General features: G+C 38.7%; 1 protein-coding gene across 1 annotated transcript in view; it reads right to left on the reverse strand.

Moving 5' to 3' along the window:
- Positions 1–2,027: 2,027 nt before the first annotated feature.
- The window catches only part of gcgrb (glucagon receptor b), a 65,056-nt gene continuing 50,602 nt past the window's right edge, over positions 2,028–16,481 (reverse strand). The window contains exons 5-14 of the mRNA XM_015004764.2: positions 15,697–15,785; positions 14,936–15,054; positions 13,584–13,740; positions 12,340–12,499; positions 8,939–8,999; positions 8,717–8,786; positions 7,106–7,194; positions 6,103–6,247; positions 4,313–4,354; positions 2,028–4,041 (exon numbers count right to left, since the gene is read on the reverse strand). Of these exons, the coding sequence (XP_014860250.2) occupies positions 3,619–4,041; positions 4,313–4,354; positions 6,103–6,247; positions 7,106–7,194; positions 8,717–8,786; positions 8,939–8,999; positions 12,340–12,499; positions 13,584–13,740; positions 14,936–15,054; positions 15,697–15,785 (1,355 nt within the window). The 3' untranslated portion in view covers positions 2,028–3,618. The remainder of the gene's footprint in view (positions 4,042–4,312; positions 4,355–6,102; positions 6,248–7,105; positions 7,195–8,716; positions 8,787–8,938; positions 9,000–12,339; positions 12,500–13,583; positions 13,741–14,935; positions 15,055–15,696; positions 15,786–16,481) is intronic.

Here is a 16,481-nt window from a genome sequence, read left to right on the forward strand (position 1 = left end):
AAAATCAGTCCTTGCTGCTGTTTGCTCAGAGTTCATCCACACGGCATTCCCTGCTGGTTTCCTCCTGCTGCCTCCAGCTGTTTGTGTTTTCTCTTATATGTAAATGTACAGCAGGTAGAAGTGATATTTTCATAAAGATTTTAGGATCAGTCACACACAACGTAGCTATGCATACATTACTGGATGTGTGTGCAGCTAATACATAATTCATCAGGTCAAAACACCTTCTTCACCAAAACAAACAAACAAATCAAAGTAATTTTTATGGCACGTTGACCCAACAGCCTTCATAATCAGTTAATCATCTATACATGATGTACACATGTCTGCAAAATTAAACATTTACACAGTTTATTTGTTTGATTTCTTAAAGCGGGGTTGTGGCTAGTAGATGCAAGCAGTCAGTATCTTATTTGCTGCCAGAACAAAATGACTTGCTTCAGCTTTGCATATGAGGAATATAAACAGAGTTCAATGGTGACTTACACTGTGTGTCCTCGGTCCATTTCTCCACATTCAACGCTAAACACCAGTGAACCTGGTCGGAATAACTATCTGAAGCAAAAGGTAACGAGTATTAGGGCCAGGTTAAGAGAAAATAAAGTAAAAAATGATATGAGAATAAAGTCGTAATGTTTTGAGATTGGACATTACAAACATGTTATTATCAGCAGCAGATGTGTTAACAGGTTAAGTTTTTCCTTATCTGTAAGACTTATAGCTAAGTATAACTTCACAAGATGCTCAAAGTTCCTCACTTTGCTGCAGTCATAAAACTGATTGTTTTGCGTCTCAGTTCTCACAATATTATGACTTTATTGTTGTAATTTTAAAACCTTATTTTCGTAATCCTTTTTTTCTGTTGTAAAAAGCTTACTGTTCAAGTCACTCTAAAGTTTTGCTTTCTCTTTACTTCAGGATGATTCTGACACGCTTCGTTTTCCTTCTGCGGTTACTCAGGACTATAGACAAAGACAAAAGGGCCTTTTTGCAATAAAAATACACAAATAAAATAGCAGCAGTGTAAATGTTGCTTGATACATCTGAAATTTTAGTTTTATTTCACAAAGTTAGATGTATTTTTCCTGTTGCATTTTTCTTCAGTTTTTGTCCTTTTTTTATCCAAATTGAGTGTTTCAGATCAGAGAACAAATTTTATTATCAGACAAAGAAAACCTGAGTTAATATGACCAACATTTCTTGAAACATGGTTCCATTTACTCAACACTTTCCAAACCTGGTGGAGCTCCAGCAAAGAAAACAGGACATGAACAACGCCTCAGCCAAACGTCAGCGACTTTGTAAAATCAGATCCAATCATTTCAAACTTCAGAGTCCACGCTTCCAGCAAGCAATCATTTCTCAATTACCGAGGGTCCAGACCCTCTGAGCGAAGCAAAGCGTAGATCAAGGGGCTGCTTTTTAATACGAAAAGTAAAAACACACACATCAAAAAAAGTTTGATTTTGTTTCATCAGTTCATAAAATGTTTTCTTGGGGATCGTGACGATTTTTTCTTTTTGAGTAGAAAAGCTTTCAATTTGGGCCTTTGTGTTCTTTTTGCTCTGCAGTGTTTCTTTTCTTGGCACGCCCCCATTTTATCTAGTCCCTTTGACTCATGAACTTTGACCCTTGCTAGGCCTGCAGTGCTTCAGCTCTCGCTCTGGGATCTTCTCCGACCTCCTGGATGAATCATTGATGCGCCTTGCAGTCGTTTTAGTTGGTCAACAACAAAAACTTACTCATGAATTTATAGCCTCTCACAGGCGGACAGATGTCACTCAGTTTGTGCCTCATATGATCTTTTCTTTGTGAAAATAAACCCATCTTTCCTCAGCTGAGACAAAGATGGGTTTGTAACTCTGATGGCTTACTGAAACACTTATGGCGGATTCAAAGAACCTCATTTCCAAAAATCCAATCAATCTCTTTGACCTGAATCAGGTGCAGTTTTTTTTTCTTTTTCTGCGACAAACTTGACAAAAGTATCTGTCAGTGTGCTGAGGAAATGTTAGAGAAACTCAACATGAAACTCAAACAGAATTTATTTTTTATGGATTCACAAAAAGAAATTAGACACAACCAGGTTGTTTTCTTAAACCTTTTAAACCGTGTACAGTTTGGCGACCTCTTGACAAATGCTTAAAGTTTAAAGTGAGAATTAAACATATAAAAAATGACACTATGTTAAGTTTCAACCATGTGCACCAGAAATAATAATCTGCCCCTTCACCCGCCTGCCATTACCATTTTAATGTTTAATACTTTATTTATCATAGTTACATTGTACACACCACATTCAAACACTCAGGATAAAACACACAAACTGTTTTCTGTCTCTCTCTTTTTTTTTTTTTTTGTGGAAATCCTCGACGGTTCAATTCTTATAGCACAACATTATAAAAATGGTTCTATATTTTTTACATCATCTTGCTTCTGTAAATAAATATGATCCCTGACTCAAACTCCAGACAGAATGAAATAAATACATAGAAGAGAATTATTGGTGTTATTTACATCACAATGTTACGGTTCAGATGTCGTTGAACTGGATATAAAACCTTCACCAGAAAGTCTTTTCATCAAATTTAACATCTTCACTTGGTGATGCATTCTGCTTAACATGATCCAATAGAAAAAAAAAAGAAAAGAACAGTGTGGGTGCATAGAAAACGGCTGTGCAATCGTAGTAAGTGAGAGTTACATTCACCTTAAAAGATACACCAAATACATTTTCATAAAAGAAAGTCTTTTTTTTACTTTTAGCAGTGATAGTGAATCTTTCACTGATTGGGCACACAGAAATTCATAAAATTAACATAAGCACTACATGGACTGCATGAAGATCAAATTATATGCGAGCGACAACAAAATACTTTAAATTTACTTATATTTCTTTTCCATCTAAAGCAAAAATGTTTGTAAAAATGGATTGAATGTAGCCATTTGTGTATAAAAGTAACATAAAGCTTTAAAAATTGTCAATGCAGAACCCAACTGATGCAAAATGTTTATCATATTTATTTATTTATTTTCCTCGTATTATTTGGCATCGATTATTTCAAATCACACTCATTTCAACACAACCACAGAGTCTTTTGGAAAAAATGAACGCGGCCCTCTTCAGCACGGCTCCCTCGGCGTGACGCGCTTTTACTACCGGCATCAAGTACAACGATTCATTTGTCTCGAGTGAACGCCTCAGTCCGGCTGCTCTCATAACCTCTGAGAAAATAAGAGACGTGCTTGCTGCACTCGCTCTCGAAGCCATCGTGTACCATGAGTAAATGTCCGCTGGTGCAAACAAACCCCCGAACCCCCCCAGGCCTCATGATGACAGCAGCAGTGAAGAAGGTCTGATGTTGGACATGTGCTCATCCAAAACGTCAGTAAAAACATGCTGCCCAGTCACGCTCACTTCAAATCGTTAAATCATAAGCAATAAATATTACATTAAACATGGTATGCTTATCTTGTGATTCCTTTTAGAAGTGATCTAAATGGGGTGTTTCTTTTTTCTTTTTTTTTTTTGCATATTTTCCCCCTTTAGGTTACCATCGGTGCACGGTCTTTAGAAAGCTGAGAGTTTTGTGCTAAAAACAAAACAAAATGTCGTCTTCAGACGCTGGTTTCATCTCCCTCCTGTGGGTACGAGCGACGCTGCGCCTGATCCTCCAGACTGATGTCCTCCGTCGTGGTGCTGCCCCTGCTGGTGGCGCCTCTCTGAGGCGGGAAGGTGAACTGCAAGGCCTGTCTGTTTTTGGCGGACCTGGCGTTGCCCGTCCCGTTGCTGTAGGATACCACCAGCCTGCGGCTCTCCTCGGGCGCGGCCGAGCGGGGCGGGTGGCAGTTGGCCCTGTTGGCGCGGGGCGAGTCATTGCTCGGGTCGCTGGCGTTGTTGTCCTGAAGGTCGGTCAGGTTCCCGGTGGCGATGCTGCCGCTCTTGACGTGCGGCGTCTGGCTGTGGGTGTGGCGGTATTCCTCGTCGATGTCCTTCCCCAGCTTCCACCTCTTCCACTTTTTCAGCATCTCGGACTGAACCTGAGAGGCGATTGGAGTGGAGAAGCGCAAAGGGGCGCAGACGACAAGCAGCACTTCGTTAGATGAAGGACGGCTGGCCAACGACTGCGTGTAAAAGCTTAGATTTGTAGATGGCTATTGTTGCGGCACAACTTCTATTCAAAATCAAAAATGAAATGGCTTTTAGCTTTACAAACGAAACAGTAAGTGGTTCAAGCGGAAATATCAAGCACTGCAACAACGGCGAGGATCAAACTAGAGTGTTCCTGGCATGAAAGCAAGAGCGCCTCACCTCTTTGTTGACGAAGCAATACAGTATGGCAACCAGCAGGCCCTGCAATGAAAGTCGGACGTTTAATCTGAACAGTTTTCTATTATTTTAAAGAAATAGCTAAAACAAGCAATATTCCTGCTTCCTCAGTCTGCTGCTGTGAGTAGTTTTCAGTCGTTCTCGCCGCAACTTCACTCAACCAGCCCTGGGAAGTAATTGAAGGAGTCATAGTGTTGGCATGATTAAATCATGCTAATCGAGACGTAATCAGCTGAGGAACGTCGGACCCTAAACAGTCAGAGCGTTTCCATGTCACACAGGCGTAACAACGCTGTGCCAAGTGGTTGTGTAACAAATTGGACCAGAGAGCGGAAGCAGATTTAAACATTGCTCTTCAGCTCTTTGAAGTTTACTGAAGTGCTACACCGGTTTAAGGGTTGAATTGATCTGTTTCACCCAGATAAATCAAGTGAAAGCTGGAAATGTGAGTTTGACAAGTAAAACCACAAGTGCAAATTTATGGCCAGTGTGGCAAAGTAAAAGGCTTTTTCCAACTTCAAATAGATTTTGCAGTAAAAAAAAGTGGAAGAAATACCATCTTCCGAGTTCTTCGAAAAGGCTACAAATACAGACGCTTCTCACTGAATTGAATCTCACCCAGAAGTTTATTATATTTTAGTAATTTATTTAGACTCGTTGAAAAGAGTCACGAGTTTCAATCGCTTATTTATTTGATTTGGATGAACATGGCTTCCACGTAAACTCATACATAGTTTCTCTGAAACATTTAATTTCACACAAGAGAATTTAAACCTGGAAATGTTCTGAGTTCTTTTAGAGAAGCGTTCAGGCGCCCTGCTGAGGTGTTCAGGAAGCCTCTGCTGCTTCAACAGCAGCTATCAGTACGTCTGCATCGCTGGGTCTCGACAATACTCCATCGATTCTCAATGGGGATTAAATCAACTCTGTTGACCAATCAGGCACAGTGAAATCATGATAATTAAAACAAATATTGACACTTTTGGAAGTGTGAGTAGGTCAAAGTGCTGATGGTAAAAGATTTAATCATCTCCGTTAAGACTGTCAGCTCAGGGAAGCATGAAATGCTCGAAAACTTCCTTGAAGACATCTGCAGTGATTTATTACTTGTGGACCGTTTGGTTCTGTGTCTCCCTGCTCCTCGTCCAGTGAGACTTGAACACAATAAATGCAACATTCTCAGCCCTGACTCAAGCTGCAGTCCATGTCTTCGACAGCTGCGTCAAACTCTGCAAGGTGTTTTATTTATTTATTTTTTTCTAAATCACCTCCAGGCTGCGGTTTTCTCCTGCTGCACCTTTTCCTACCACATTATTCTATCAACTCTACTCTCCGTTAAAATGCTTGGCTACAGCAGTCCGTGAACCACCATCTTCTTTAATCTTATTTACTTTTTGTGGTTTGCCTTGTGCAAGACGCCTTTTATGTCACACAAGCGGTTAGCAAAGCAACATTTTTGCATTTGTCACGTCATATTTGCATTTTTAGAGCTGCTGAATCTATTGTTCATCATCAGTGAGTTTTATTTTTTTTAATTGAATTGCTTAAATAAAATAAGCTAATTAATTAAATGAATTAAGATGCGCTTGTTAGTGAAAAATAATTGAATGTGCAACAACATATGCATGTTGATTAGACGGCTGGCTTTTGAAGGTGCAGATAGGGCAAAGAAAAAAATACCTTGTTTGTCATTCTTATAAAGGGTATAAACAGCTAAAGCATGGGATTCGTAGTGCTAATATATTGTAGAAGTAAAAGTTGTGAGTTCAGACCTGGAAGGAGTTGAACAGGAGGTCACAGAAGAGCCGAATGAGGCGAAGCATGGAGCCCTTCGGGACGGACTCGTCGATGACGAAGGTGAAGAGGATGGCGTGAATGCCGAGCAGCGGGATGAGAGTCAGCGTGGATTTCGCCAGCCTGCGAAACAACAAAAAAAAAAAACACAAAAAAACATTGAAGACTTTTTAAATGTGACACATAACCAAAAGGTAAACTCTTATTGTAAAATCCAACCACTTCCTCTGCAGAATATTTGGTGTAAAATGAAGATTACAGAGTAAAGCTTTGAAAAAGAAAACAGAAAGTGAAAAATACAATAAGCTGCAGAAAAAAAACAAAAACAAAGGTTGATCAATAAAGGTCCATTTGCAATGCCATTTCCATTTTTAATGCCATCTTCTGTTCAATTAAATTAATGTAATGTAAAATAATCATTGTTTACCAATCCCCAGGCAGTTGTGATTGTCTTAATGTGTGTCACAGAACATAGACCCAATGAATTATTCTGAATATATGAGACAGAGTTACCTTCTCTGCAGAGATGCTGAAAAGCATCTTCACTTCCTTTCATTAAATATTTCCACCAAGGTTGTCTGATTCATCAGCATATTTGAATTTAAGCTCAACGATGCTATTTACCACAGGTGGCTGCATTTTGCTCTCAAACAGACATGAAACTTCTGTAGAGAAACTCAAGGTTATCAGTAAATATGATCTACAGAAGGGGATATAGACTGGGAGACGATTGAAATAAACTACTAGGGCTGTTGAACCAGTAAGGTCAGTGTCCCGTCACAAAGCTTCACCTTTGGTTCAGGATAGACCAAGTTTGTCTACTAGAGCTTTTTTCAGGGTGGATTTTTACCTGTTTTTGTCAGTTTTGGTACTGGAAATGTACCTTTAACATTTACTCTCTTTTTAAAATTCTTCATGTCATCAACTTTCAACAGTACCTTCATTTACTGATTCATTTTCAATAAAAGGGCACTGTCTCACCTGAATTTGTAGTCAGTGTATCTCATCTGATGAGCCCTGAGTTTAGACATCAGGATTTTAATTATTCGGATGAAGATGAAGAAGTTAATCTGAAATAGTCACAGAAAAACATCCAGGGAAACAATTTAGAAACTGAGGAAAGAAATTCATGGAAAAACAAGGTTGACATTTTGAAGCTGCAGTAGATATTTTTTTGTAAAGGTTCTGCACATAAAAACGCATCACTCTGTCGTGAGAATTTTCTTCTTCTCCTGATGGGGCGGGAGTATCTGAACATGGAGGGGTATTTGCCTCCAAAATAAAAGCTTTACATTGAGACCTACGCATGGTGATCAAGTTCATGGCCAATTCTGAAGACGCAGATTCTAAAGTTTTCTGTAGACTCTTATTAATACAGCACTCAAGTTTTTGCAGTTTGAATTTTGTCACATGGAATCAGCAGTAAATCAGCATGAACTGCTCTTCACATCAGCAAACATCCACGTATGAAAGTCTTGAATTCATGACCAGCAATTATTTTGCATTCATTTATTGATGCTTTACTGATAAGGTAAGTTCTTTACAAAGTACAGGTGAATGTTTTTGCAAGTCTGTCATGTTTGCACGGTGAGCGCTGGCATCTCATTTCTTGACTCCTGCTATGAGTTTAAAGTTAATCTCGGAGAACCAACAGGTGTCGACGGCACTGACCTAAACGTTTTGCAGTCAGCCTTTCCACCGGTTCTCAGCTTTATCCTGTGAACAGGGCTGCAAGGCACATATCTGCACTAAATCTAAGTGGAAGGATGACTCACGATGCGGAACAGAAGAGGGTCTTGTTATTGCAAACGTTAACAAGAGATTGTTTGGTGAATGACAAAAACAACATTTTCTTTTTTATATGCAAAGTGCACGAGGAGACACTTTTTAAGCAACTTCAAAGAAGAAGGAGTGAGATTACTTTCTTTTCAGGAGAGCTGGGTGAGATTTGTGAAAGCAAACAGGTGGGAGGATTATTCGTTTTCACCCAACATTTCTCTGTTGTGGCATCACCTACAAGGTTAAGGACAAAAGAAAAGGTGTAATTCTGGTTACTTTCAAAGCCCTGTGAGTTTGACAAGCTGCTTAATAGAAAACCAAAGTTTCTTTAAGCACAGCCTTGGTTCTCAGACCTCTCTTCACTCGGGCCGACACAAAAGGTACGCTGATGTTTGTGTTCCCCCTGCACAGTTACCTAGTGTCCTTGTATGTGAGGATTAACTGGGGCCACACTGTCTTAGCACAAACATCAGGAGGCACAGGCTGTTTAGTCAGCTGCTGTTAGAGGAGGTGATGCTGCAGGAACTTTAAAAAAAATAAAATAAAAGGGTTAGGGCTATAATACTAACGCAACAGCTTTTAATTTGAGGAAACGGTGAATTGAGCTAACAAATGCTGCTATTTTGGAAACTGCTGCAGGATTCAGAGTAGAGTAACACAAGGAAAGGAAAGGCTCCCTCTAGTTACTGACCGCATTGCTTTTCATGCAAGTTTTGGTTTTAAAATACTGGATTCATCAATTGTTCACATGTAAACTGGTGAAGGAGGGGAGGCACAGCATAAAGAGAACCAGAGTGACACACACAGACTTACCAGATAAGCAAACAATATGGGAGAACGGATTATCCACCAATACCCCATGTTAATATTCCTCTCCCAGCACCTAAAACACACGCACACACAAATATAATACACTGCAGCTTATTGAGATTCTGTAAACGTTTTATTTTTATTTTTTTATTCTCTACAATATGAATAACCATCTGCCACTAAAAGCTTCAACAATGAAATCTCTTTCACGTTTCGTGTACTTACTCTAGGTTCTCATACAGATATTTCACCGTGATCCATGGCAACACAAATATGAGAGGCGCACCTGAAAATAAGAGCAAGGTCACAAATGATCCGACTCAATCAAAGCAGCCTTTCTGGTCATGAACAGAACTAACATGTATTTATTTAATTATTCTCTAACCGTTTTATTGAGTCGCTGTGCAGCGTTAGACCGCTTCATTATGTAAAAAAATAAACACGTCAAGGTTTTCATCTTACTTGATGAGTACTTTTTGGGTGCCTTATTAGACGATAAATTTGGCTGGAAACCACAGATCAGCCTGGTAAAATGTAAAATAGCCAAAAGTGTTGCTGTTCTAAGAGGAATTAGTTTAGTCCTGGACTACAAATCTTTGTTTATTCTATATAACACACTCATTGTACCACATTTAACATATTGTGTGGAAGTTTGGGGGAATACATACAAAACAAATTTACAGCCATTATACGTCTTACAAAAAAAATCAATCCGAATACTCCATAAAGTGGGATATTGGGAACACACAAACCAATTATTTATCAAATCAAATATACTGAAATTCTGGGACCTTGTAATATTTAAAACTTCACAATTCATGTTGAAGGTCAGAAATCAGAAACTTCCACACAATATACAGGAAATGTTTGGTGACAGAGAGGGTGGTTACAATTTAAGAGGTGAAGGATATTTTAAAAAAACAACATATTAGAAGAACCAGGAAGAGTTTTTGTTTATCTGTGTGTGGAGTAAATGTCTGGAATGGATTGAATGATGAGTTAAAAAAAAGTACAAATGTAAACCAATTTAAAAAACTGATGAAAACAGAGCTTATTTCAAAATACGATATATAAGATGACTGTTTAATAGTCTATTATGCAATTGATGATATAATAATTGCACATAGTTAAACATCATGTAAAATGGAAACAGGTTGTCTCTTTTTGATGTTCTGAAAGTTAATTGATTATAAATTGACAAGTATGAAAGGGGCAGGACATTATGAGATATTATATCTTCTACCTGCTCCTTTTCGAACAGAAAATATAAAATTTGCAAAAATAATTTGTTTTACATTTTATTTCTTAAGTTTGTTTCATTCTATTTTATTTTGTTTTTCTTTTTTTTTTCTTGATTGTCTTTTCTGTCAGTTCGGAATAAATAAATAAATAAATAAATAAATAAATAAATAAAGAAATAAATAAATAAATAAATAAAACTTTAAAGATCTCTAATTTGGTCAAGGTATCTGTGGGGATCTGCAGCAGTTCCAGCTCTCAGACGCCTGAGGCTACAGAACAACAACTCAGTTACATCATGTCAACCAAATAGATCATTTATATAATTTATTATGGCCATGAGCTGATTTCCCCTCAGCGTTAGACCGGCCCTTCATTTCAGCTGTTGCATTAAGCCAATAAAATGCACAAAACTCACAATATTTAACCAGCTGAGGGAGTTACCAATCATTAATGCACTAATGAACAAATTAAAGGATTAGGTTGTGTCCCTGGATTAGAAATGTAATTCTTATAAGTGTTGCTCCTGGAAACAGTGAACTAAAACGTATAAACCGTACAATCACACAGAATCTCTGTGACATAAAAAGAGGCTGAACTGTAAGGCAAAGAGGACGTTTCTGTTGCATCGCCGTTAAAAGAAAAGCTCTAGCTTATGCGAATGTGATAAAATGTGAACATCTGGGGTATAAAAATTCATCTCCTAACTCATTTGTTTTACCTGTCACTAACATATTAATGAAATAAACATCTTGGACTTGTATTAAGCTTTTGTCTTTGGGATTTCTTATTCTGATTTCATTCTGAATGTTACTCTTTCATGTCTTTTTTTCCTTTTACATTTTGTAGATGTTTTAAGACTGAGCATGAAATGATCTCAGACATCTGTCAGCAAAGATGTTTCCTCGCTTCACAACAACTCCGGCATTCTTCTTGTTTTTTTTTTTTTTCTTTCATCTGGTCTGAAGATATAGATGGTTTACAAAAGGAGCAGATGTGCTTAGTCTCTTACTTTGTCTCAGAAACATGTTTGTATGTCTGCTCCAAAAGCTTTGTGAAAAAAATAAAAATAAAAAAACCTTTCTGTCTTGCTTTTGTAGTGATGAAGTGAATTATTTATGGGATCTTATGAGATTTGGGTGTTTTTACAATAAAGGAAAAAAAAAAACCCAAGAGGGATTATTCACTTGATACCAAGATGTTTAAAATCCTTAGTGGATCTATGAGTTTATCATCACAGCAGACATTTGATTTGGTTTCACTGCTGCTGAGTTTGATCAGAGACATTTAGATCAACAAGGAGCTAAAAAGTTATATACATGTCAGTTTTTCTTCATGTCTTCTTTGACTAAAAGTCTTGTTAGTGTGCTTTTTTTTTTTTTTTAAATAAAGCCCATGTCATGATAGAGGACATCTTTCATTGAACTCATCTCGCAGCACATCATAGAGGACCTTCTATAAAATACTCACACGAGGACCAAGACAATTCATTCAAAACACAAATGGAGCCATTGCTGTAAACTTTCTGTGACGGATTAGCCAGAATTAAAGGTCATATAATAATGTTAGCAGTGATATTATGTATTTTCCAGGCACACAGAGCCATTTTATGGCTGCAGAACTGCAGCATCGCAGTGAAGATCATCTAACTCTAAATCGAATTCAAGAGCAAAACACCGAGAGGCCGTTTTCAAAACCAGTGGTGTGATCACAGTAAGTAGCTGTGACGGCTTGCTAGCAGGTTAAGCTATCGCAATGCTCCAGACTAACTGGTTTGTACTTAAGTGTCCAACCTTTGCAATAAGCTGCACAGTCACAATATCTAGGTGAGCCCCAATATAAGGAAATCTTTCAACTACATGTCAGGTGTCTAATAAATCTGAGAAGCTGGTAACAAGTTAAACAAAACAGACGACTCTGAAGAGCTCACGCATCTAGCTAAATGCTAACTGACGTTGCATTTGCTGCAGGCAGCGAAGGCAATGGAGGAAAATGAAGTGGACAGGTGGAGAAGGAGGACTTAATTCACTCAGCTCACAGACTGAAAAGCACCCCTATATTTTTATCATCTGACTTCTTTTCCCATCTTTGGTGCTCAGAGGTGCAACTTAATGGCAGCTGAAACTTTCAGAGTAAAACCTTAATTGGTTGCAATTGAATTCAATCAGGAATTTAAAGCAAGAGGCGATTTATTAATGCATATGTTAAGAGAATGTCTGACACAACGTTTCAGAGTCTTTCAATGCCTGTAATTGAATGGATCATAAAACATTTATTTCAGTCTAACTGTTATCCTGATAACTTTGCTATCAGACAGCAGAAGCTGTAAAGTCTCGCTGTCTGTCAGAATGTGTGCCGTGTGAACGTGTCACGGTGTGGGCTCTGACCCCAGCCGATGGCCAAGTAAATGTAGAAGTATTTCTTCTCGCTGAAAACAGTGATGACGAGGAGGCTGTGCAGATAGATGCCTTCCACCAGCAGCCAGTAGTTGTTGGCGATCACGCTGTATTGCATCATCACCATGGCGCCTCGGCACCACATCACGGCCTGAAATGCAACGCGGAGGAGGAGCAGGGGAACAAAAGCAGAGACACTTACGTTTTAGGGCACCATGAGCAATCCATCAACATTCAAAACCTCTACATGCAAATTTTATCGTAAACCTTTGTTGAGGTAAAAATATTGGCTTTTTCAAGTAGATATGTTGAAGTGGACTTTAGCTTTTTAGTTAAAAACTGCTGCAAAGTGTTGAGCACTTTCCTAATAAAACTACATCGGACCTAAACAACGAATCTGTGGAAAATGTCATCACTAGAGAGATAGTGTCAGGTATGGAGTTTAAATGGGCCAAAGCCAACACTGCTACCGTATTAAATCAAAAGTTGTTTGACGTTCTCCCTTAAATAGAGCCCATGAGCTGAGATTGCTCTTTCAAAGCAGGTTCGTTTTACACACCTGATGGTATGTTCCTGTTTTGATTAGGTCATGTTCAGATCTTTGGTTGATTGGTTCAGACACAGAACTGTTCCTCTTGAAATGAAACAAATATTTACTAAAGTCCAGGTGAAGAAAAACTGTGCTTTTTTTGTTTTTTAATTTAAATATCAGGGAAGGACTTGAAAGAAAGACAAGGCTGAGTAAACAGATTGCTGTTGATTTGGAACCATAATAGATGCAATATGTCTCAACATACAATCAATATTTAATCGGCTTCTTATTGTGCGACGGCTGCCAAATTTTAAAACACTAACGGGCTGGGAAAGCTAAACACTTATTGTGGAAAAATGTGTAAGTTATATAACAAGTCACTTTTTCCCAGTAGCTGCGCTAGGCTCCGTTTCTGAATATTCTGTATTCGAAACACACCTTATCAGGAACATTTATGCTGCGTTCGGTTTAATTTAGGATTTTGGGAGAAGCACCGAACACGAGTGCAGCATGCGCTACTTAAAAGTTGGAAAGCAAGTGAGATTTGCTCTAAGAACTAGTAGGGATGTTAAGCTACAAGATAACAGTTGAAATTAATCCCCGCTTTTCTCAAAGTGTCGTAGTAATGTCGCTGATTTGAAAAAAAAAAAGAAAAGAAAAAGAAAAGAAAAAGAGTGCCAGCTGGTGATGCTGACGTTCTTACTGGTATGTTGACCCAGGCCTGTGTCTGGGCGTCGCTGCCGCTCTTTGGGTCCAGCATCAGGCTCAGCAGAGCGTCTTTGATCAGAATCGAAACGGCTCTCAGGATGAACGAAGCAAACAGGTTCATGTGGATGTTGTTCCTCATGCAGTGAAGCTTCCTGTGAAGAATTGACCAAGTGGATTATCTCTATCCACTGTAGTTTCCTTCTTTTATTCCCTCTCTCTCTCTTTCCCTCATGCCCCCTATCCATTTTTAGTCTTCTCTGTCATTATTCTTCACTCCTTGGCTTTCTTCTAGTTTTTGGATCGTCACATTTTAACATCAAGTAGAGATAACCTGTGTAAATGCAAACCATGTTTTCAGGTGTTGATTAAAAGTCATTAGAAACATCTTGGTCCAATAGGAAATTATACTGCAAATTAATTTTTTTTTGTTTCAGTTCGGTTTACAAGCTTATGCAAGGTTACTAACTAACTAAAACAAAACATGTCTGTCGTAAAAGTCAAATATCACAGCCCCATCTGTAGAAAATCAGCATACAGATGCTACATCTAAAGAGAAACTAAACCCCAAATTAACTTTATTTTGCAGATGAACAGCCTAAATTGATCCTTATCCTAAGTCAGTTTTAAAACACACTTCATTTAATAATGAGGCAGAAATACACAAGGTATACATGTGTTTTCTTGTCAAAAACCCATGCATAAGGAAAAGAAAAAAACAAAATGTGTATATTTCTGCTTTTATTTTTAACTATGTTAGTTTTGGTCCTCCATAAAAACCTTCAAACATTAATTACCTTAACTCATTAAGATAATTCTGCAGAAAGAGTTAAAATTTCTCTGCAGTGATAAAAGAAGATGCCACAAATGCTTGCTGGTATTTGTTCCAGCAGTGGAACGGCTGCATGTTAGCTATAAGGGGCAATTTCTTTTCCACATAGTTCCATCCGGCTGGTTTGGAAAACCATTTATCCTTAAAAAATGTATTTACTCAGGGTTTCTTTGCCTGTTGTTAAAAGTTACTTGGCAATCTTGTGAAACAACAAAAGAAAAAAAGAAAAAAGAAGTAATTTGTAGAGGGAAAAACTACTTTTCACAATTTATTTTTGCCTTTTCATCGTCTTGTACCGGTTTAATTCTTGAATTGTTTCATTTCCATTTAACCTCTTCAATATCTATATCATGTGTTTGTTTTTTTTATTATTAAATTTATTTTTCAATTGCTTTCTTATTTCCCCAGATTTCTACCTTGGAACTCCACTTCTTTCTTTCTTTCTTTCTTTTAGAAATGTATTTTCCCTCTTGTCTTCATCCCAGCGCCTGTTTCTCTCTGTCCTATCCATATCGTACCTGAAGCTGATGAGAATGGCCAGGGCCAGCAGCAGCGCTCCGAGTGACAGAGAGTATCCCACTGTGTACATGATGCGCAGCTTGCTGAGGATGCGGCCATACTGCTGCTGCAAACCCGACTGAAACGCAAACACAGTTACCTTTAAAGCATTTGTGCTCCTCACACACGCTAACACACACACACACACGCACACACACCCCCACACACGCACACACACACCCCCCCACACACACACACACACACGTTTGTGTTGCTATCTTTGTGGGGACTTTCCATTGACTTCCATTCATTTCTACAGCCTAAACCTTACCTTTACCCTTTTCCTAACCCTAACCATCACATACCTAACCCTAACCAAAACTCAATTCATACCTTAGCCCTAACTCTGACCCCTGACCCAAAAACAGGGTTTCCCCTTGTGGGGACCACAAGGAGCAATTGGTCCCCACAACGTAGTATATGTCAGGAAAATAGTCCCCACAAGGTATTACAAACAGACGCGCGCACACACACACACACGCACACACACACACACACACACACACACACACACACACACACACACGCACACACACACACACACACACACACACACACACACACACACACACACACACACACACACACACAAAAAGGCCTCTGTGTGGACAGATGGGAAGATTTTACTACATTCTGCCTTTCTAGATTGTGTCAGAGTTAAAGAATCACCCGACCATCTGCCACACGTTCAGAGCTAAATATTCCCAAAGATTTCACGCACCTCGCCGGGATCGTCGTCACATTCGCTGGTGTTCTTTTGTCCCCACTTGCCGTCTTCGTTGCAGACCCTGTAGACCAAACCCCGCTGAACTGTTCACAAAGACACAGGACATGTGAGGCTGGGTTCAACCGTTCAGAAAGAAAGAAAGAAAAAAAATTATTCTCAGAATTGCAACAAAATGTCATCATGTGGTGAAGAAACGTCCCCTCCACCTGGAAGCCGTGTTTAGCTCACCTGGACGTCACACTGTTAAGAAAATGATGTTTTGTTTTCACATTGAGTGAGTGGTCCGTTCAAACACTGAGGATTTTCAGTAGAATGGATTTACACTTCATATTTCACGATGGAGTGCGGATGTGTTGCACGACTATTTTTACGTTGTTGACTTTCTGATCACAAACGAACCCTCTAAACCAAGACAGGAGCAACAAAGTCCGTCTTTGCTGTGATGAACTCCTGTAAAAAAAGTCTATTATTATAGTTAATGCTGTCATCATTAATGCTAAGAGTCTCTCTCGACTTCAGTAACATAAATATAAAAATGACTTAATGCTTTAATGGCAGAATGACACTGCTTTGACAGAGTTTACTCTGTCAAAGCAGAGTATCACACGTGTATCACACGATTTCACACGAGACCAAGAAGGATCTGACCTTCGGGGTTTAAGCTGTGGTAAAAATCCATTTCATTTATCTCTCATCCAACAAATTGCAGGTTTCACTTCATTCATTCATTTCTGTCTTTCATTTAATTAAATTGCAAGGGTGCAGGAAGAGCTGGGCTT

This window comes from Poecilia mexicana, unplaced genomic scaffold (genome assembly GCF_051168715.1).
Source record: "Poecilia mexicana isolate PSO_F unplaced genomic scaffold, ASM5116871v1 scaffold_1, whole genome shotgun sequence".
Lineage (NCBI taxonomy): Eukaryota > Metazoa > Chordata > Actinopteri > Cyprinodontiformes > Poeciliidae > Poecilia > Poecilia mexicana.